This window comes from Aotus nancymaae, unplaced genomic scaffold (genome assembly GCF_030222135.1).
Source record: "Aotus nancymaae isolate 86718 unplaced genomic scaffold, 86718_ANA_hifiasm-v0.15.2.pri h1tg000020l, whole genome shotgun sequence".
Classification (NCBI taxonomy): Eukaryota; Metazoa; Chordata; class Mammalia; order Primates; family Aotidae; genus Aotus; species Aotus nancymaae.
Genome location: NW_026988432.1, coordinates 19,324,888 through 19,348,413, shown reverse-complemented (window position 1 = coordinate 19,348,413; position 23,526 = coordinate 19,324,888). Strand labels below are relative to the sequence as shown.

At 43.4% G+C, this 23,526-nt stretch overlaps 1 protein-coding gene across 9 annotated transcripts in view; it reads left to right on the top strand.

Annotated features, from left to right (window-relative positions):
* Positions 1–23,526, top strand: part of NEDD4L (NEDD4 like E3 ubiquitin protein ligase) — a 354,125-nt gene that overhangs the window by 314,187 nt on the left and 16,412 nt on the right. For all 9 annotated transcript variants that reach the window (XM_064379091.1, XM_064379096.1, XM_064379092.1 and 6 more), the window contains 6 exons: positions 1,109–1,167; positions 8,147–8,212; positions 10,166–10,395; positions 11,904–12,025; positions 14,489–14,559; positions 17,269–17,364. In XM_064379091.1, coding sequence (XP_064235161.1) covers positions 1,109–1,167; positions 8,147–8,212; positions 10,166–10,395; positions 11,904–12,025; positions 14,489–14,559; positions 17,269–17,364 — 644 coding nt within the window. The remainder of the gene's footprint in view (positions 1–1,108; positions 1,168–8,146; positions 8,213–10,165; positions 10,396–11,903; positions 12,026–14,488; positions 14,560–17,268; positions 17,365–23,526) is intronic.

Genomic DNA, 23,526 nt, shown 5'->3' with positions numbered 1-23,526 from the left:
CAAGTGTACACCACACCTGGCTAGTTTGTTTTGTTGTTATTGTTTTTTGTTTTTTTATTTTTATTTTTACTTTTCTTATAGATGGGTCCTCACTATGTTTCCCAGGCTGGTCCCGAACTCCTGGCTTCAAGTGATCCTCCTGCCTCAGCCCCCCAAAGTGTTGGGATTATAGGCATAAGCCACTACTCGTGACCATCCTTTTTGAATAATTTTCTTTTTTTTTTTTTTTTTTTAGTAACTTAAGTATCCAAAAACTCCAGTGAACCTACTCTCCCCTAGTCTGCCCTCCCCGTACCCTTTATGTGAGTCCATTGCACTCTCCCTCCTTCCACCCCGTCCCAATACACACACAGGAATCTATAAACTCCTTTTAATTATGCACAGTTACAAACCCCAAGTGATCTAAGGTAGCTATTGTGTATTATCACCTACACAAGTAATGGTATAGAAAGCATTGAACAATCTTGTTCACATTAACGCATTTGGAAGAAAGAAAACCACCTTTTGCCCTGTGACCAAACAGAAACCGTGCTCTGTAATCTTCCTCTGCTCTATCTAATTCTCTTTTTCGGACTGCCTCAGCTGCTTTGATTTTTGTGTGCATATGAGTGATGCATGTAATAGTTTATTCATTTGTTCAATGCAGGATTCTTAATTGATAGCAGTTTTTCAACACCATAAGTGAAGAGAAAAGTATATGAAATGAAAAAAAAAAAATTCCTGGGTGTGTTTATTAGCCTTTTGGGAAGCTAAGACTTTTTAAATGCCTTTTTTCAATGAAATGAAAATCAAGATCAAGTTATAAATCCTTGAAAGAACAGGGGTTTATAAGTCACGTTTTAGCAAGTTGTTTGCCCAAAACAGTATGAATAGATGGTTTCACTTTAGTTGTGCGTTTTTTATTGTTTTTAACTAAACAGTATGTGAGGGGGTTTGCCATAGAGCGTGTAGTTACCTTCTAACTCTGAAATACTAATTTGTCTTTAGAACACAGGGTGGGGGATTGGATAGCTTTTGAAGAATCCAGAAATACTTTCTAAAACTTTCTTTACATAGAATAGATTTGAACTAATGCCCTGATTTTTTTTTTTTTTTTAAACATTTTCAGATAGCAAAATTACTCAGTGGGAAGACCCGAGACTGCAGAACCCAGCGATCACTGGTCCGGTCAGTATTCCCAAATTCTGCCGCTTCAGTATAAGATTTGTTGTTACATATTTCCTGTGTATTACTGATAACAATGATGTCAAGGAACTGGTGTGATTGAGTAGTTCACTAGAAATTGAGTACTTTGCTCCCATCTCCTCCTTACCGAAGTTTTTGGGTGAGATACAGCTGCATGTGCCTTTTCAGATGGATTTAATTATAAAGGAAAAGAAAATAGCTTAATTATGACAGCAAAATTAAACCATTTTTTCTTCTCTGTTATCAAAGGGTGGATTACAAGTATAATCAAAATTTCCTCCCTTCCCTTTTATATGAAGCAAAACCAAGCCCGGTATTCATAGAGTTTTATCATTTCTTTAGGCCAGGAGTAGTAAATGCATGCAATAAGTTTAAATCTTTCACAACTTTAAAAATCTGTAGAAGTTTGGGTGAGATTGTAGCTAACTTCAGGAGCTGGTAGAGTTAAGAATTTTAAACTCTGCTGACCCACAACTTTACCATGGTTCCTTCTTACATGCTGATTAGAAAAAGAATCAGTTCTGATGCAGGAGTGATGACCTCTTAAAAGACCATAGCACACTGTGTTCCTAAGGTGATGTGAGAACCTCACTCCCCAGGGCATCAGGAGACACTTGGTATCACACACCTGTGGATGAGTCTGTAGAATGCAACCACACTCATCAGCAGAGAGCACACCACCAGCTTTTGTCAGTGGTTATATGAGTGCAAGGAGGTAATTTGGAATTACAGGAGATGTATCGTGATCAGCAGAAGATTGCAAATTTGGATTCTTAGACTAGAGGAGCAAAAGGAACCGAAGTTTGTTATATCACATGCTGAACTAAGAGCTAAGAAGTCAGTAGGTAGATTTAAAACTCCAATTTCATGGCTTTCATCTGATTCCATTCAAATTATGTTTTGAATTATTAAGATAGGTCCACCTGAAGACTTAAAAGATACTGCCTTGCAAATGTGCCCTGGTAACTGACTACCTTTAGTTATCTGTTGGATTTGTTCAGCCACCTGGGTGCTATTTCCTAGGCAAAGTGCCCAGTTACACCTGGGTAAAAGCAGTCAACATTTTTCTCTATGTGGCTTAAACACTGCCTTACTCTGATGCTTCCTTTTGATATATATATTCACAGTCACGGTTGTTAGAATATTATTTTCTCTTCTACGTTATTAGAACAAGGTAAATTCAAGAAACTACTCTTTTCAAGGGGCAGAAGACTTTTGACATAACTTTGAAGCCTTTTCAAATATTTCTATCACTTATCAGTCACCAGCGGTCACTCCAACACTACTAGTCCTTATTAAATCTTATTGAAAATTGCTTAGCATCCTAAAGCCAAGTAGATTTGCCCCAAGAAAGAGCTCTCTGTTTTCTGTTAATAAAAGAGCCTTTTTTACTCTTTTGTTATCATTATTATTCATGGTATTGCTTTCAGTAGAAGAATCTGTATTTAGGTAATTATCAACTTAGTGTAGACATTTGGCCTTTGTTGTCATTCAGTTCTAAATATTTGGCAGTTTTCATTTGATTTTTCTCCTTGACTTACAAATTATGTAAAATATGCTTTTTAGTTTCTAGAGTATGGGAGGGTTTTGCCTGTTCATTTTTATTGATTTTTAATTTTATTGCATTATGGTCAGAGAATATTGTCTGTAGAATATTTATTATTGGGTATTTATTTAAAACTTCATTGGAAACTTGGTCATTTCTTGTAAATGTTCTTTTTTTGTTTAAAGAGAATGTGTATTGTGTCTTTGGTTGGATATAGAGTTCTTTATGTGTCCATTAGGTCAAGCCTGTGGTGTTCAAATTATCTACATTCTCGTTGCTATTTTTCTATTGGATCTAATCAAGATAGTTGTGTCAGTCTCCGTGATGACTGTTGCTCGGTCAGTGTAGTCTGAGATGTATATGACTGCATTCTCTTTCTCTCTTCGTTCATATTTGCTTAGCATAGCTTTTCTCTCTCTTGTGATATTTCGTCTTCTTTCTTGCCTTTTATTTGATTGACAGAGTACTCTCTATTTTATTTTCTCTATGTGCTTACAGGTTGTACTTTCTATCCTTTTAGCTCTCACATTAAACTTTTTAACCAACGTACCTGACTTAGGATTGAAATGAACCACTGTCTGCTCTCCTGGGTAGCATCAGGACCTCAGGGAACTGGAATGCCATTCTTCCCATTCCCATTTGCCACGTCATTGTTGGGTGGAATTTTAAAACTACCTTGTCTTTAAACTTTTCTGGCAGTCAAATAGCCATTAATAGGTTATCTTTTTTCTCCCTACCATCCATACTGATGTAATTTTACCAAATGTAAACAAATTTCTTTGCCCACCCTGTTGGTTCGCCCACGATTGGTTCTTCTATCCATTTTTTTTTTTTCTGAGTTAAGTTTTGATCTTAGTGAAGTATAGTACAGTTTATGGTTCTTAGTGTGTGGTCTGCTGAGCAGAGTATCAGTATCGCCTGACAGCTAATTAGAAATGCAAGTTTTCAGATCCTACCCCAGACCTACTGAATCAGCAACTCTGGCGTTGGGACACCAGTCTTTGTTTTAAAAGATCTCCCAGGGATTCCAATGCCCACTCAGGTTTGAGCACCTCTGCCCAGCAGCACCGGTGGTGAGAGTCTGAGAGTGGAAATGTCTCTTACTTTTTGACTCAAAAGGTCTCATGTGACCTCTCTGTCGAATATGAAGTTCAGCTGATGATAGAAATCTTGGTTAAGTTGTTTTCCTTCAGTGCTTTGGAGATACTCCTGCGTGTCTTCTGGTCTCCATAAATGATGAGAACAGGTTTGCTGTCAATCTCATTGTCATTTCTGTGTAGGTAAATTGCTCTTTTTCGCTGGCAATTTTGAATTTTTATTTGTGTCTTAGATGTTTTACAGTTTCACTATCATCATGTATCTATGTGTGGAGTTCTCTTCATCTATTCTGCTTTGGACTCAGGCTTCTTCAATATGGGGATGTCTTTCCTCTGTTCTGGAAAATTCTCGGCTATTATTTCTTCACATATTGCATGTTTCCCATTCTCTAAGTATCTGTTTCTGTAACTCCTATCGGACATTAGTTCTCTTTCACATCGTCTGCTTTTTCTCTTATGTTTTCTGTCTCTCTCTCTCACTGATGTATTGTGAATTATTAGCTCTTCCAGTTAATTCTTTAAGCTTTTTTTGTAATCTCTTTATCAGTTCATCATGTTTATTATTTCAGTGACTAGGTTTAATTGCTCAAAGTTTTACTTGGTCGTTTAAAATTTGCTTTTGTCGTCATGGTTATTCTGTCCTGTTCTCTTTATCTCTTTATTTTTTGATGCTTTCATCTCTTTATTATTTTTAAGATATTTATTTCTTAGCCTCTTTCATATCATTCTCTTATCTCTGGTCCTAGGAACATTAAATTTCCCAGAACGTCTATAGACTCTCCTTAAGAGCGTAGATTATTGCCTAGTTCAGTTTATAATTTGTGTGTGTATGTGTGTGTGCGCGCGAGTGTGCATGCATGCAAGAGGGAGAGAGAGAGTGTGAGCAAGCTCATTTTTTTTTTTCCTATGAGGCTTTTGTAAGTCCTGACCTGTATTTACTGTTAACTTCTTAGCTTAGGTTCATGCACCCCAGTCAGTATAACTGTGGACCTCATACCCACTTTGGCACAGGCTTGGAGTATGGATTTATTACAGGTCTGTTTCTTTTTGTTTTTCTCCCATTTATGGTCCTGGACAGAAGGTAAGCTTCCTTGCAACTTCCCTGGTCCGGTGGGTAGAGTTTCCTTGTCCCATTTCCAGGTGTTAGGTTTTAAACAACGACTGTTCTTTCTACATCATGTAGACCGAAGGCCAAGCTCTGTGTCCCCATGGGAGGATTAAAACCCAAGCCCCTATGTGTAGGTCCAGTGCCCACTGACTTCTCTAATTGTGAGTCTTTTCTGCTTATCTAGCACCTAGAGTTTCTCTTCCCAGGTTTTAAAAATATCAGGTTTAAGTAGGCCTAGCATTTCTACACATTTTTTAGGGAGGGGGACCCTTTCTGTGCAGCTCAGTGTTTAGCATTCCTGTAAGTTAGCATGCTCTCTGTGTAACAAATATCACTAGTAATAGCATTTAGTAAGTGCTGTTCATGCATGCTGCTGTAATGAACACTATCTCATGTTGTATAACACTTTCATTTTTCCAAGAACTTTATAATCAGCTGATGTGAAACTCACAGCCGTCCCCTCAGGAAGGCAGGGCAAATGTTGTTATCTCCAATTTGTCAGAAGCTCAGAAAGCTGATTCTGTTGCTGACAGTCCCTGCAAGGGTCACAGTCAGGACTGGACCCCCAGATGCACTGGTGACACTAATGTCACCACGTCGGGCATGAGCCCTTCTATCCAAGGAGCTCCAGTGTCACCTGGAGAGTGATGATGTGGAAACATTTAGAACCAACTTACCCAGTAAGGCAGGCTTTCATTCGGTATCCAAAACAGGAACACAGATTTAATGCAGAGCAAAAGGGCTTTAATCAACAGACATGTTCATTTTTCACATGGACTCATTTTACAAGCTAAACTGTAAGCCAGAAAATGACATTCCAGATTTTCAAGTGAGAACAAATGATTTGATCCAATTAAAAAAAAGAAATGTACATGTAATCTGTTCAGAAGCCGCGCTGTTAGGATGTTTGTCCTGGTACGTTGTGTGACACTTTTCAGGAAGAGAATATAAAAACTTGTTCTTCTTGTTCTATCATGAGAACTACCTCTAGAGAGAAAAGATAATGAGTACAGGAGGAAGACAGTGATTTTCCGGCTTCCATGCATCATTCCCCAGAAGGAGAAAGGCCTGAAATATCTCAACATTTCCACCCACGCCTCCTCAGCCCCTGCCAGGAGACAGAGCAGGCAAGGGAATGGGTATCACAGACTGGGGGCCACATGTTGAAATCTGTTCCTTGGGGAATTTGTCATTTAAGACAGTCGAACTTGCATACACAGTGATGACTGTTTAAGCTTTTTTTCCATCGTTTTCGAGAGTGGGGGAACTGTGATGTAACCGTGATGTTTGGAGAACCCTCACAAATACAGGAACAAACAAAAAATAATTACTGGGAATCACAGACTTTCAGAAATAGAAGAGCCGAGTCACGTTCGTTCTTCCAGTCAAATCGTTCCACTTCACAGTGAAGAAACTCCTTAGTAGAGAGGATGTGTTGCAAAGCCAGCTGATGAGAGTCTACCTCAGAGTTCAGGCCTTCTAACACTGGCAGGAGAGAACGAAAGGAAGTAACTTTTTTAGTTCCGGTGGGGTCATTTTTTTTCCTCATGGCACTAACAAGGTTTATTCATTGATTTCTTATTACCTGTTGCTCTCAATAGCTTGTGAGCTCCAGAAAGGAACTGGGAAAGCTACCTTGCTTTATGTACTGTTATTTTTCTAGCACCCAAAATGCCTTGCACAGAGTAGGTGCTCAAGAAGTATCCGTGGAATGATCAGCAAATGAATGCAAGAAAGTGAGAAAGAAACTAGAGAGGAAATCTTAGTTGGTGATGGCAGGTAGCGTTGCTAGAGCAGAAAGGATGATATCTCTATTGGCTTATGTCAGAACATTGTATTCTTTTTCTTATTTTGGTGGTTGTCCAGGTAGTAACAAATGTATGCCTTGCCTAGACTCAGAATTGCTCTGTGGTTTCATCAGACTCAATACTGCCTAAAATAAATAGGATATGAGGTCAAACCTGTCGTTCAGTGGAAAATCAAAGAAGACTGGCTTAAAAACTAAGAAAAGACCATAGGCAGTATAAAGTGTCAGTATAAATGTTCCTAAGCTATATAAATATGATGTATTTATTGCTCTTGAATTACAGAGCAAAACACCCACATGCTCATTTTCTGAAAGAGTGGTTTTGTTTTGGGTTAGTTTTTTATATAAACATGCCTTAAAACTATAAAGGAGGGAAGTTCTTCCTTTCTTCTCTTTCTGGTCAGGATAAGTATGGTGAAAGCGTAAGGTTCGGAGTCTGGAGATAGTAGAGTAAGGATCAGTATATTTTATTAACTTAGGCCAAAATGATACCAGCAGAAGTATTCTCTGCTGAAATTCATGCTAGTGGCTAAAAAACAATGAGTTGTTTTCAAGGCTCTCACAGTTATATCTGTGTATATGCAAAAACCAATCCTTTTTGCTTCGTAAAAATACCGTAAGCTTTTTCAATAGCCCAAAGGCAGGTCTCTGACTCTTAAGATATTATGAGACACTTTATAACATAACAAATAAAGATTATTTAAATGACTACATTAAGATGTTGCTCCTTTGCCTGAAGAGATATCGCAACTTTTAAATAAGTATAGTTAACTGAATTCCCGAGCCCTCAACTGTGGTACCATCACTGTTTCATAGATAAAGCATTTGGGATTTCAAGAAATCCTTGCCCAAGACCACAAAATATGAAGGGATAAACCTTCTCACTCCTAAATGGAGGATTTTTTGAGAATGTCATCTACCTAATTTTATATTTCTTGATAAGAATGTCAGTTCACTTCCCTTTCTGTTCATTGCATTTCCCTACAAAGATTTTTTAAATTATGGTTAGACTACACAATGCCAGCATAGGTCATTCTGGGTTGTATGTTAAAAGTATCTAGCCAATAACTCTTAGCTAAGCCACAGCAAAAAAGAAAAAGAGAAACACCCTGACTCAGATTCTGACAAAAGTCACTTGGAAAGCATGTCATTTGTGTAGCATACCCCTGAGTAGCAGTGTAGCTGTTTTCAAGGGTGAAAGCGCCATTCAAAGCTGATAGCCCTAATCCGTTCTAGGACTTTCCCCGGTGCTGTGTAGGCATTATCTAAGTTTTCCATGGATAATCTGAAAAGTGAGAATTTTTGGTTTATGATTCATGAAATTCTCTTGAATGTTGGCTCAGTATACATAAAATTTCAAGTATATTGTTTGCTTTATCTATACTTATAAATTTATCTTCCAGGCTGTTCCGTACTCCAGAGAATTTAAGCAGAAATATGACTACTTCAGGAAGAAGTTAAAGAAACCTGTGAGTAATCATGCCTTCCAAAAATGCTTTCTGTTAGTCATATGTAAGTTACCACAGTTACTTCAGTGAGAACAATTTGTTACTTTTATATGAATACTAAAAATATTACCTTCCTTTCCTCACTCACTTTGATCCTCCTGGTTCTTCAATCTGAATTTTCTTTTTAACAGAAATGGTAAGTGAAGATTAACTCAGTATTACATATTAAATCACCTGAAAGGTAATTTGATATGTAATGCATAAAAAAACAGGAATGATTTTTTTATGGGATATAAAATAATTCAGAACCCTAGTCACAAACTCTGGGGAAGCCCATTCAATTTTGCACAGTTATCATATTTAATAAACCTGGATCCCAGTTAGAAAAAATGTTCAAATCCTTCCTTGTAAATGCAAAAGCTTAGTTTCAACTAAACAATATTTACAATATAAAGTTGTATTTAATTATAATAATTGACAGTATTAGGTCCAAATGTAATTTTCTGCTTATAATTATCCCTGGCAGTTTAAAACGGAGAAACTCTAAAAATTTTTATAGGCAGTGTTTTAAATTACAACGTTAGATTTTCTAATGACACACCACCCCCAAATTGTTCAATGTTGCGTCCTCTGCTTTACTTTCCAATTCCACTTTAGCAGTTTTCTCCATCACTATGGTTACACCTCTGGGGAGGGGAGAGAACCTGCCACAGCTCAGACCATCTCCGGTGGCCTGAGCTCTGTCCCCGTTTCTCCCTGTCTCCTCCCCTCAGCCGGTGCCTCCTGCCCGAGACACCTTCTCTGGATGGGGCACAGTCTCTGCTCTCATTTAGGGGTTTTGGTCTCTGTTCCAAAGTCCTGATTCAAGCATTTGTAGATAACTACTATTGAAATGATTCTTTGCCTTCAAAACTCAAATGAATACTGAAAATTCCATAGTGTTTCTTTGAGTCACATCCCCTGGTAATGACGATGACTTGGTGGTCATCACCCGGTCTCACGCTGTGGCTCTCACATAGCAGTGTCTTCTACCTGAAAACCATCTCTGCAGAGTTATTCTTACAGTCAGACCAACCCTGGATCACCTCTCTGCAGAAGGTAGTTTGTTATTTTCTTTCTTTCTTTTTTTTTTTTTTTTTTGGTGGGGAGACAGAGTCTCGCTTTGTCACCAGGCTGGAATTCAGTGAGGCGATCTTGGCTCACTGCAGCCTCTAACTCCCGGGTTCAAGCGGTTCTCCTGCCTCAGCTTCCCAAGCACCTGGGACTATAGGCATGCGCCACCACGCCCAACTAATTTTTGTATTTTTAGTAGAGACGGGGTTTTGCCATGTTGACCAGGATGGTCTCAATCTCTTGACCTCGTGATCTGCCCGCCTCAGCCTCCCAAAGTGCTGGGATTACAACCGTGAGCCACCACGCCTGACCTGTTTTGTTATTTTCATGTCAGCGAACCATGCTTTGGACTGCTTTCCCCACACTTGGCATAATCAGGGTGCCACTCCCCGTGGCAACAAAATGGACTTGAGGCACCGATGGATTATATTTACCAACTGGAGGCCCTGCCAGAGTTGAGCATGGCCCCAGCCTGGCCAGGTGGGGATTATTATAGGTTCGATTACCTGGGCTAAAGTCTCTTGAGTGAAACAACAGATAGAGTTCATTGTCTTTCAGTTGCCATTGACTGGAGAGTGCCCAGAGTTGTTTATTAAAGGGGGCGAGGAGGATTTTCTTCCGGGCAGCGGAGTTTCTGTCTCAGCCTGCGCACTGCTAGTGGATGCTGCGTGTCCTGTTGTGACACAGCGAGGCTTTCTGTCTGCGAGGAAAAACCTCCAAAGGAGAGAATCTCAGTTGGACCCATTTGTCACTACCCGTTTCTTTGAGGACTGCCATCGTTTCTATGCTTTGTCGCTTTTATTAGAAAGCGAAGTGTGTATTTGCTGTATGATTGTGTGCTTTCTTTTGTCTTTTGTGTAGGCTGATATTCCCAATAGGTTTGAAATGAAACTTCACAGAAACAACATATTTGAAGAGTCCTATCGCAGAATTATGTCCGTGAAAAGACCAGATGTCCTCAAAGCTAGACTATGGATTGAGTTTGAATCAGAGAAAGGTCTTGACTATGGGGGTGTGGCTAGAGAATGGTTCTTCTTACTGTCCAAAGAGATGTTCAACCCCTACTACGGCCTCTTTGAGTACTCTGCAACGTAAGTATATGGCCATGTACACCCAGAATGTGTCCCCCACTGAGACAGTTGTATGAATTTAAATGGAATGAAAGAATAAGCAGCTCATGAGTTTGAGATGCTTTAACTCTGCTGAGTTTATTCTCTCGTCACCCTGTGGCCCCTTGCAAGTCTAGAACAGGTTCTGACTCTACCTGGTGAAATAATGTACTCTGTGAACATCTAACATTGATTTTTGTCTTGTCTGTTGGGTTCATGGAGTTGAAAACATGAATAATTATGGTAAGAAACAGGAGGCGATTTTCATTTGCAGTGTTCAAGAGAACTTATCAGCATTAGAATCAAAGAAAAAGGGAGGTATTTCTTTAACAAGAGTGGTTTCCGAGGTCTCTGAGTAAAGGCAAATTGTAAGGACTTTGAGGATCTAGGACCATGCCCTGTTCCTGTAAGGAAAGAACCAGGTTTCTCCTTGAGTTAGGATTTCATCATTGCCAGGCTTGGACACTGAAGCAGATTAAATTGCTTTCTGAACAATCAAACGTCGGCTGCTTCTAGGTCAGCCAGTCCTTCTCCAGACTCTGAATCCTCCAAGGCTTAGGCTGAACCCAGTGACCCAAGGTCACTGACCTTGCTGAAGGGCATTTATCATCACTCCAGCCCTGGGCTCTAAGGGGACGTGGGTTTCCCCACATCTCCCACCTGGAACCGGTCTCCTGGGGCCTCATTTGGAAGGCAGCCTTAGTACATCCTTTTCGGTTGCTCTAGCCAAGAATTGCCCAGTTGGTTTGTTGTTATTGTTACTGAGTCCTATGAGAAGGCTCACTATGTATAACTTATACAAGTACTGAAGATGGAGGGCAGGGTGGGGAGAGACAAGATCTCTACCTCTCCTCCGCATTTTCAAGGATACACCCCAAAGGAATCTGTCTGTGATCCAAGTTTGAAATCCACTGATCCTCATGGTTGTGAACCAAGCAAGATCATTTGGACAAATCTAAACATTTGCAGGTTTGCATTGTTGAGAGAGCCATATCCTGTTTCCAATCCGCTTGAGGCCTTTTCAGAGCAGAGTAGTGATCAGAAGACAGACCAAGGGTTGGGTCCATAGCAAAAATTTTACACCCAAACCAAAAGCCTCTGGGAGGAATTCACCTTCCTTTATCACAGAGACAAGCTAAAGTACTCACGTCATTGGGAATCCCTGTACAGCCTCTTTATTGTGAGGAGTTTCTTATCTCCCCAAGATATTTGGCTGAACCATATGAAATAGACACTTTTGTAGGTCAAAAACAGTCAAACGTCAGCAGTGTCATATGGTTTAATTGACTTTATAGTGCACATGCATCAGCCTCCAAGATGGGTCATGGTTGAGCGTGTGGTAAGTCATGTCCTCTAGCCTGCACCTTTTCACACTAGGCACAGAATGCTCTCAAGGACACTGTAAAAGTTGAGTGACAGGTGGCAAAGAAATACGCAAAATCTTGCATTTGAAAGTGTGATTGGCCTTTTCCTCTCTTTCTCCTCAAAAGGGACAACTACACCCTTCAGATCAATCCTAATTCCGGCCTTTGTAATGAAGATCATTTGTCCTACTTCACTTTCATTGGAAGAGTTGCTGGCCTGGCGGTATTTCATGGGAAACTCTTAGATGGTAAGTCTTGAAGTAATAAAAATAGCTCAGTGCTGCTGGTGGTTCCCTGGGAGGTGTCTTATCTTTTCGCATCATGGGTTTTTAAGCAAAAGCTTCACTGGTTTACTCATAAAGTATTTTTGTCCTTTGCCCATAACGGATGTGCTTTTCTCTGGTGGCTTATTTTGAGCACTGAAGACATAGTGTCTACACACAGTTAAAAACAAAAGTTTTTTTAACTTCAGTGTAAAGCACAGAACATTATGTATTTATACATTTGTATGTTTTCTGGAATAACTTTAGTGAAAGCAAGATTTGATGACAGATGGGGAAAAACTAATTGAAAAGTTAATTAAAATGATCTCATCCATCCAATATTCTGTGATTATTGCATTTGTCCCCAAATTATTTTTTTAATTTGAAGGGACTAAATAATTTCAAAATAATGTTACCGCTCAACTAAGACATTAACCCTGAAACAACACAAAATAATTTCATTCTTATTTAGCACATATAAATCATGGAAGAATTTCAAGGTACCTTGAAGAAGTCAGACCCTCCATCTGGCAGTATCTATATGTTTATAGTAGAGACTTCTAAAAGATTTGGTTATTTCAAAAGTAGTGTCCTTAAGAAAACACTACAGAAATCATGAGTGAGGAAAAAGTGTTAGAAATATTTTTTAAGAGCTTGGAGGGAGAGTGGTTGAGGGTGGGAATAGGGAGAGGAGGATTTGAGATTGACATTGCAGTAATTTACAGGAAAGGTATTTCCAAGGGAACTACGCTCATTGCATTTATGGAGCCTTAGCTGTTCTAATAAATACTTGGTACACTCTGTACTTTTCCCATGAGTATGTTTTTACTGTTAATTGGTAGCTGATATTGATGCTCTGAATTTAATTCTTTATTTGGTGGGAGGGAGGCAGTAAATACTTTTTTTCCTCTAGAAGAAAACTAAACCACACCCTCTTATGTGTAGTGTGAATATATTTTAATTTCCAGCTTTGGAGTCATGCCATAGATTATTTCAACCTGCCCAAATTCACTCCAACTTTCGCAGAAGGTCGGTTTAGTTACGGTATGCAAGTGAGAAGATGCCGTTAGTTACTACAGCATCTTTAATACCCTCTATTGTGGGGGGTAATAGAAAGCATCAGATAAGATCCTGACCTCAGTCAGCTTATATTTTAGTGAGGGAAAAAGAGATGAGAACAAAACCAGAAGAATCACAGTGACAATGTCCGAGCAGAAGGGAGCACATTGAGTCCTCAGAGGAGAAAACGACTTGGCTGGAGGCTCAGGGAATCTTTCCCAGGATGAGCTACACCTCGGAGGTGGGGTAGCATTTGAGCATTCAGAGGCTGGGGTCATTTCAGATGAGTGAGGACCAGCTCAGAGTCAAGGCTCTGTGGAAGGAGACTGATGGAAGCAGGAATCACTTAGGGTCTCTGGGAGCCAGCTAAAGTGATCCCCACAAGAGTGATCACGATATAAACCTGGAATTGCACATTTAAGAGTCAGAGTGCACACAGATGGGCCTAGTCAGCAGTGTCTTCAAGTTTCCCGCAGATGGGAATGTCTCTGTGGGCCGGGCTCGTTCTGCACATCTCTCTGCTGCTCCCTGTGGTCGGCTTCATGCTTTTACTTCCCCAGACGCTGGAGTCTGTGGGAGTCTGTAGCTCTAGGGCCACGCTGAGCCAGGGAGAGTTGGCCTGTGCTACAAAGGGTTGGTGCCTGGTGTGGGGATGAAGGACTGGAAGCAGGAGGCTGAGGTCCCAGGTCTGGTGGGGTCAGGGCCACATGTGAGGAGGTGGGTGATGCCTTTGGATCGGGTGAAATGGAGGCCCCTGCGGGACGCCTGCAGGTCAGCCTCGCTGCCGCTGCCCCCCTGAAGCTTCTGCCGTCCCTCCCTGCGAGGTTGCACAGGCCCTCTCCGTGGCCTCCCGCATTTCCAGCCTGTCCCCTTCCTGTGCCTTCTCCCCATTTCTGCCCAACCAATGATAACAAAAGGCAGATGAAATTTCTCCTGGCCTTGTATTGACTCCCCGCTGCCCTCAGAGAGCACCCCAACTCTCCAGCACCCCATGTGGGCTGTGCACCGGTGGCCCCTTCTCTGGCCTGTCCACCCACCCTGGCAAACTGCTTGCAAGTCCCCAGCCTTGTTCCTCGGCTTAGTATGCCCTTTTCTCCCCCAATTCCTATGCCCAATTTGCACTGCAGACTCTGCTTGACCTTGAAGCTCATCTGTCGCCTCCCAGAGACCTTTCTGGCCCCACTCTGCTGCGCCCTCTCTTAGCGCAGCTGCCGTCACACCTCTCTCCCCTGACCTCGCCACCTCGCATGTGCCATACCGCAGAAGGCCCTTGGTTTCTCCATCCTGGTTTCTAATTTACATTGAAAGCAGGTTCATCTTTTCTTCCATGCTCTGATACATAGCAGTATCAAAGACCTGAAACTAAACCCAGTATTTACTGTATTTTAGGTTTCTTCATTAGACCATTTTACAAGATGATGTTGGGAAAGCAGATAACCCTGAATGACATGGAATCTGTGGTGAGTACTTGCAGGTCACACGCTGGCCATTGCCGGGCACTTATGCTTTATGGGAAGGTACTGGAGAGCCATGTTTGTAGTCTCAGCCATGTTTTTGGGTGTTTCAGTCCATGTGAACAACAGGAGACATTTAATTGCTTGAAAAGTTCATTAATCTACCTAATTCTTGTAATAAGCAAATCATTGTTCTTCACATTTCCTGGGACCATGGTACCTAGCGTGGATACATCCAAATCCCAGTTGCCTTTGCTTACTAAATCCAAGAGACAGCTGAAGATCTATTGTAGCCTGTGTTTTCTATAAAAACTGCTACTACTAAGGCCAGGTGCAGTGGCTTACGCCTATAATCGCAGCACTTTGGGAGGCCGAGGCAGGCAGATCACGAGGCCAGGAGTTCAAGACCATCCTGGCCAACATGGTGAAATCCCATCTCTACTAAAATTAGCCAGGCTTGGTGCCGTGTACCTGTAGTCCCAGCTACTCAGGAGGCTGAGGCAGGAGAATTGCTTGAACCCAGGAGGCAGATGTTGCAGTGAGCCGAGATTGCGCCATTGCACTCCAGCATTCTGACAGAGCGAGACTTCGTCTCAAAAAAAAAAAAAAAAAAAAAAACTGCTACCACTGAATGTTGAGCACTTCATCGGCTATCCCTCTATTTCCTGACCTCATAAAAATGGCAGAGGCAAAGGTCAAAACAGTAGGAGAATATCACACAGACATCCTAGGCATAGATGAGTGATGCTGCAACTTAGGCAAGTGAACACTTGAGACGTTCTCCAAGCAGTGATTTGGGTTTTCATGCTGCATTTAACATTAATTTTACCTAGACAGACCATTTTAGAGTCGGAAGGATTTTCTACAAAACAAAAATTGACATTCTTTTTCACTTTCCTTTTTTTTTTTAACTTTTACTTTTTTTTAACTTTCCTTTTTTCACTTTTGCTTCTGTTTTTCTTTTAATGTACCTATCCTCCACATCTCCGTCCAGAGGGGACGGGTGTTTGCCCACACGCCAGCACACACACAGGGCCACTGGGAAGCGTGTTTGTCCATTTGGGGTTTTTGTAGCTTATTTGTGTTTGCTCACGAATTAAAAAGCCCCTGCGTGACTTCACCTGAGTTAAAAAGCCCCCGCCTGACTTCACCCAGCTGTGGTACCAACTATATCTTGGGCACAATTGGATAGATGGGCTGTGTCCTCAGCCCTGACCAGCGCTGACTCAGTATTTCTGCCCCTCATTGTATGAAAGGAGAGGAAGAGGCCATCAGTGCCCTTGAACCCACTGCTGGTTTGTCAGTCATGGTGGGTTGGGATGCACATCCATGATTCCAGTCTCCACTTTCACCTTGTATTTGTGCTTTCTGCTTTCATCACTGTATGATGAAGATGCTAGGAGCACAGGAATTTCTCTTAACTTTATGCCACATGCTGACAGTTAGTGCTTAAAATACAGCGCGTGTATTATCTTTCCCCTCTTCTAAGCCCATCTTGTTTCCAGCAGGAGAGACCATGGTGGGACCAGGAACTGTGACTGTGACTGCTGCTCTGGATTCTGAAACCAGAGCGGCCATCCTTTTTGCTGACATTAACTTGCAGAGTGATCAAAGCACAGGAAAGGGCATAACTTAAAACTATTGATATTTACTTAAATGAAACATTATTTTACTTATTTATTTTTTTGGAGACAGAGTCTTATACTGTTTGCCAGGCTGGAGTGCAGTGGCATAACCGTAGTTCACTGCAGCCTCCATCTCCTGGCTTAAGCGATCCTCCTGTCTCAGCCTCTCAAGTAGCTAGGACTAAAGGCACATACCACCATGCCTAGCTGATTTTTAATTTTTTTTGTAGAGATGGGGTCTTGCTATGCTACCTAGGCTGGTCTTAAACTCCAAGCCTCAAGCTCTCCTCCTGCCTTAGCCACCCAAAACCAAGGGTTACAGGATTATAGGCATGAGCCACCATGCCCAGCCTAGAACATTATTTTTCCTTCCTAATTTCCTCAGATATTTTCACTCTATTTTAAAACTTTATTTTTTACAGAGACAGGGTCTTACAATGTTGCCCAGGCTGGTCTCTAATTCCTGGGCTCAAACGATCCTCCCACATTGGCCTCCCAAAGTGCTGGAATTACAGCCATGACATTTTCACTCTAAAAGGATAGAAAGTATATTGACCGGCCTGGCCAACATGGCAAAACCCGGTCTCTACTAAAAATACAAAAATTAGCCAGGCATAGTGGCACGCACCTGTATTCTTAGCTACTCAGGAGGCTGAGGCAGGAAAATCGCTTGGAGGAGGAGGTTGCAGTGAGCCAAGATCGCACCATTACACTCCAGCCTGAGTCACAAAAGGGAAACTCCATCTCAAAAAAAAAAAAGAAAGAAAGAAAGTATACTGATCTCTGTATGTTAAATTTTGTGGACCAGTACGGCAGGCAGCTTCATCCACGTCCAGAGTAGGTCCCTTCCACTGTGTATTACTAAGGACAGGATTTAACTGCAGCCCCAATGCAACCAAAGCAGTTTGTTGGTTTATATTTTAAATTAAAGAAGATTTGGTTTGGGTGGAGCAGGAAACATTGCATTGGTAACGTAATTCTTGAGCATTCCGCACAGAATTACATTAGAACCTAATTATTTAAAGAAGTCAAATGAGCTTGTATTTTGGGGGAAAAAGTGCTGAATTTCCTTCCTGTGTCATTTCTGTAGGATAGTGAATATTACAACTCTTTGAAATGGATCCTGGAGAATGACCCTACTGAGCTGGACCTCATGTTCTGTATCGATGAAGAAAACTTTGGACAGGTACGTGTGGGTAACCCTAGGAATGCTTCTTTAGCTTTCAAGGGGCGTTTTCTTCTTGACAGGCTGTAACATGACTTTGCTGGACAATTAGAAAGAGCCAGCAGGAGCTGTAGGTGTTAACTATCATCCCATTGGAGCAGCACCTTCTTGTGAGGCCGGGAAGCCACACTCCAATTACAACCATTTCTCTCTTCCAGCAGAGTGACAGAAATTCCAAGAGGCCTTGAGGGCATGAACTAGCACCTCTTCTAATCCAAAGCAAATGTGAATGTTTCATTTGTGCCTTGGTTTTAGAATTTAGATACTTTAAAAAATAGTATGATTGTTGACTTAGCATTGTAAATACATGACCAGGAGTGGGTGATGTTGGAGGGACTTGGTTTTTCTCTCTGTTTTATGGTTCTGTTCTCACAGCGACATTTGTCTTGTGGGACTCAGCATGGCAAGCTCAGATTTTTCTGCCATTCCTTCTGCTTTGCCCCCACACTGTTATTCAGGCTGGATTAATCCTAAAAGTCAATTTCAGACTGGTCAGCAGGGATTTGGTTGGACCACTGAAAGTGGATTTCAAAGATAAAGTTGCCTGCCTGGAAATCTTCTCATCATCCTAGGAATCTATAAGATGTATTTGTCTCAAATCTGAAGCCTTTGCTTCATCTGCCACCCAGGCTTAGGAGGTATTCTCAAGATATTCTCTGACCCTGGTACCTGTCCTTCCACGAAAGCCTAGAGATATTTCCCACCTCTCAGACTGAATCTCCATGACTGTGAAATGAATTAGACCATAGAATTCCTTGTAAGGGTTGCCGTCGGAAAAAATGAAATAGACTTGTTTTTTATTGCTAGATCTCAAAGATTGCTAGAGAATCTTTGAGAAGAGAAGCTGATGCCACTAGATATAAAGGATTTAATGACAACTGAGAGTAAAATTTTTTGAATAAGAAAATAATCACATAAATATCAGAATCACTTGTTATTCCCATGTCCTGTGGTTGAGCCAGGAACCTTCAGTCACTAGTGCAAGTCCTGAAGGCGGGTGGCACTTGGAGAGTCCATAGTGCCCTTCAGTTGGCGGGGGGAGGCTCAGAGAAGGACTTCACACACCAGAGGCGAGAGACCTTGTGGCTTAATGTAAATGATCGAGTCCATTACAAACCTTTTGTGCCCCCTCCACCCTGCCCCTCCCTTTTTTCCCCCTCTGTGTTGTGCGTTATGCCTAAGAATCCTCACAGACAAGCGGACACTGTTCTTGTGATGGGACAGGGAGGAATCTTTTCGGCTGCTGCCCCTCCAGGTCTCCAGCAGCCTCCCCAGGACCCAGAGCTCTGTGTGTCACCAGCCCTGTCTGCCTCCTTTCTCTGCTGCCTTTGACACCAATGGCTCACTGTCACCAGAGGCACCTGCAGGGCACAGTGCCTTTCCCCTGGGCTCTCACCCCTCCCCGCTGGTCTCCAGTCCCTGGAAGCGCTAGCTCCTCTGCTGGCCCTGTGGACGCAGGTGTCACCCTGCCAGCTGTCCTCCACCTGCTGCTTTTCTGTCTCGCCCATGCTATCTGGATGTCCTCATCCTGCCCGTGGCTCCAGCTGCACCTGTCTCTGCTCACCACCAGCCTCTTATTTCAGGCCCACGTCTACCTTCCAGCCTCCAGCCTTCCCGGGTTTGACCGCCTCCTGAACTGCTTCTCCTGAAAGGCTCACAGGTCCCAGTGCCAAAGCCACTTCTTCCTCCCCAGCCTCCACATCGGTTATGGTCTCATCAGTGCCACCACCCTCCCTTCCCACCTGACACTTGGGCGTCACTTCAGAATCTCCCTGTCTCCTCATGCAGTGTCCCCGTGCCCAGGGTTGCTGTGTGCTGTGACTCCCCCTCCTTGGCACGTCCCTGTCTCTGCACTCCCCTGGTCCATGCCCCAATCACTTCTTGACTGTGCTGCCCTCACAGCCCCCTGTTGGCCACCCTCTTTCCTATTTTGCTGCTGTCTACCCTGTTCTCCAGTGCCCCCTAGCTCTGTGCCCCTTATAGAATATTTCTGAAATGCAGCCCTGAAAATGTCATTCTACTTGGCCATCTCATGACCTTCAGCATAAATGAAAACTTGTTAGCATGGCATATGACCCCTCATGATCCAGACCTGCCCACCCCTGGCATTACCCTCTGACACCTCCTTCCTGTCACCCTCTCAACAAACCATGTGGCTTTAACAGTGTCCCCAGAATGCCTCGGTGCCACATTGCTGGCTCTACAGTGCCCAATCTGTACTGACGCATTCTCGTTCTCTCTCCCGACGCATTCTCCTTTTCTCTCCCATCACCTCTTTCCCTGCCGTTCTTGAGGTCCTGGCTGACTTGTGGGCAGTAAGCCCCCGAGGTCTTCTGGGTCTCTCCAGTGCTCAGCATGTAGTTGATGCCTACTAAGTGCTTATTGAGCAAATGAATGAGGAGTGCTAACCTGGCTAAGGTTAAAAATGTTACTAAGGTTGTAGGTAATAGAAATCCTAAGTATGAGGAAACAAGATCAGTTGAATCGTAGTGGCTTTTGTTTTAAAAAAGCTGGACCTATGGAAGGGTCTTAAACTGCCAGTTTCCAAACAATTAGACGTGGTTAGTCACCCTGGAAGTATCTTCCTTTCATTTTTAACATATGAAGGAAGGAGTGGAAGTCAAGAACCAAGGAAGACTTAAAATCAGTCTTGTGTGTCAAATGCATTAAAAAAGTCTTTTTGTGGATCCACTCGTAGAAAACCGTATGGCCAAATTAACCTAATTCAGAAAACTATTAGCAATGCCACAGTCAGAAGCAAATGATCTGGGAAACCTTCCTAAATGTAACTGTTTCCACCTCATAAATGAAAATTAAACACAGGATGTTGGGGTTTTTAAGCAGGCTTCTAATAAAGATTCTGCTGGTCGTTTAGGCCAGATCTTCGTTAAAAACAGTTCTCAGGCTGGGCACAGTGGCTCACACCTGTAATCCCAGTGCTTTGGGAGGCCAAGGCAGGCAGATAGATCATGAGATCAAGAGATCGAGACCATCCTGGCCAACATGGTGAAATCCCATCCCTAGTAAAAATACAAAAATTAGCTGGGTGTGGTGGCACACACCTGTAGTCCCAGCTGAGGCAGGAGAATCATTTGAACCCTGGAGGCAAAGGTTGCAGTGAGCAAAGATCACGCCACTGCACTCCAGCCTAGCGACAGAGTGAGACTCCATCTCAAAAAAAAAAAAAGTTTGCAGACCGCCTGGTTTAATGTTGTGAATTCTGACTTTTAGGTAGGATCAGGTAGAGTAATACAGTGATCAAAACAGACCCACTAGATGAGTAAGATAAGAATTAGGTGCCCAGTTTGTTAAATTAACTGCCTTTCCTTTTTAAGAGAGCTAGCCTGATTAATGGGGAACTAATGTATTTATTTTGCACTCTGGGAAGGAATTGAGAGCGAGTTAAGCAGCCGTGTATGGATCTCATCTCCGGTATCAGGTCCATCAGCAAGCCTTGTTCACACACCTCCCAAACTTTCTCACTTCTGTGCATTCTCGCGATCTCTAGCTCACACCCAAGTCTGAGCTCCTGTCTTCCCCCTAGACTCCTGACTGGTCTCTGTACATCCAATTTGGCTTCCTGTAACGGCACAGTGGTCTTTTTGGAATATAGAAATGCATATGCCATTTCTCTGCCAGAAATCTTCAGGGATTTCCCCTTGCCCTTGAGATAAATACCCCAATCTTACTTTGTGCCACGAGGTCCTGTGTGGCCTGGCTCTGCCTGCTCCTCTCGCAGACTCGTGAATCACAGGCCCTGGCCCTCTGCTTTCTCTACCCTCTGTTGGGAGCACACGCCCTCCCACTCTCAGTTCAGATGTCCCTTCATCAGGGAAGCCAGCCCTTGACCCAGACCCTGTGTATCTTCCATGGCATGTACCACAGAGACCTTGCATTTGTTTGTCTGAGTACATTTGTCAGTACGTTTGTCAGCAGCATCTGTCTCTCCCACGCAGCGTCCTCCTGGTGATGGCAGCCGCATGCCTGCCCCGTGCTCACTTGCTGTTGTGTACTTCCCACCAGCACATTGCCAGGTGCATGGTGGGTACTTGAAGTATAGTTGTTGATGTGGAAATCCAGGCGTTAGCGTGATGCCCATGCAGGCCTCTCGCCTCGCTGGCCCTCTGCAAGATGGTTGACTCTGACCTAGAAGAAAGCCCATTCCTCCCCGTTGCCAAACAGTCAAGTCGCTTTCTCAGTGGGGCAAAGTGAGTGCAGTTGCCATGGGGTGAAAGACATGCAGTCAGCCTTCCACGGTGTTTCAAGCTTCTTTTTTTAAAATTTCACAGAAATATCAGACCATGAAGTCTGGTAGCTGTTGCTTCATGTAATGAAACTGCAGCTGTTGCCATTATTTTGCAGTTTGTTTTCTTTCTGATTGGTAAGAATCTGGAGCTGCTGGTTTCTAGGGCCTAATATGAAAGTTTCCACTGAAGAAATGTCAGTATTTGAACTCTAATCCTGTGCCAAGCAGGAAGAATAAACCGAACCCCATTCACTGCTATGCACACACACCTGCTCCCCCCAGGACGAGGGGCCCTTTTAGAGCTATAACATATAAAAATTCTTTATTGCAAATTCAGCAGAGCAACGTCTGATTTGGTTGTGGGTTTTTTTGGTTTGTTTGTTTTCTGAAACAGTCTTGCTCTGTCATCCAGGCTGGATTGCAGTGGCACGATCTCAGCTTATTACAACCTCTGCCTCCCGGGTTCAAGTGATTCTCGTGCCTCAGCCTCCTGAGTAGCTGGGATTACAGGCACATGCCACCAGGCCCAGCTAATTTTTGTATTTTTAGTAGAGACAGGGCTTCACCGTGTTGGCCAGGCTGGTCTCAAACTCCTGATCTCAGGTGATCTGCCTGCCTTGGCCACCCGAAGTGCTGGGCTTACAGGTGTGAGCCACTGCGCCTGGCCTGATTTGGTTGTTTTGAAGAGGTGGCAGAGTTTTTGAGAGGCTGTGCAGTAGTAGGGGGAGGAGAGCATGGGCAGCAGCCATATAGGAAGGTTCTTTAGGATCAGGTCTGGGTCAGCTTGAGCCAGTCTCCATGGGAACAATCACCCGAAGAAGGCAAAAATGGATTCTTGGAGGAGGAGATCATCTCAGACATTAAAGTGCTTTGTGGCCCTCCCAAAAGCCACAGCACATACCTCCGGTGTACTGCGAATCACTCTGTTAAGACTTCACAGAGAGAGGTGGGCCACTGGCAGAAAGAATCTAAAAAGGCTCCTTAGCGGGTGATAATGAATTAAAAGGTTGGGAAACACTTGGGGGAAGGCAGTGGGTGAAAAGGCAGAAACAGTCAATGTGAGGGAGAAAGGTGAGGGCAGACCACATCCTGGCCGGAGCCAGAAGGAGCCAGACCAAGAGCCCAGAGCTGGAGGTGGCTCCCAGGAGGGTGGAGGCCCCAGCCTCTCCAAGCCAGTCAGGGACACACAGGGCCGGCACCTAGGGAGACGACAAGTCGGAAGGCTGGCATGGACTCGCTGCCTCCGTGCTATCGGTAGTTGCACTGATGTCTGCTGAAGAGGCTGGCTAGGTGGAATGATGGGGGGTGCAGGGCACCGACTGCCCCCGAGGCCATGCCTGCAGGATCTGTGAGCACCATCAGTGGGTATTTGCCCAGCAGTGCTCGGTGTCCAAGAATGGAGTCTGCCAAGTGGACAAGCCTTGCTCCACCCGAGTCCAGTATATTCCATATGATCCAAGCTGTTTCTCAGTAGCCTCCCAGGCAGTGCAGAGCATCTGTGGAGAGTCAGGGAGACGTGTGGGAATCGGGTTGTTAACTGGCCGTGGCGGGGAGTCCCCCAGAGGTTCCTCTGATCTCTGCAAGGAAGAGAGCCCAGTTTCTGCGGGGCCAGGAGATGTAAAGAAAGAGGAATTTTCTGCTGCAGTTTTCCCCAGAAGCGCTTGCTGAACACCTGCTGTGGCTGGGCTCTACGTTCCTTGTGTGGGGTTCTCCAGGAGTCCAGGCACAGGCGGGCAGTGCCCCAGAAAGCCCAGGGAGGGAGGACTGTGCGTTTTGTGGTTGAAGGTGGCAAGAATCCACGCCACAGAGGAGCCACTGCAGACTGCTCTCCAGGGAGCGGGGCCCCTGGGTGCCAGCACAGCTCCATCTGCGGTTCG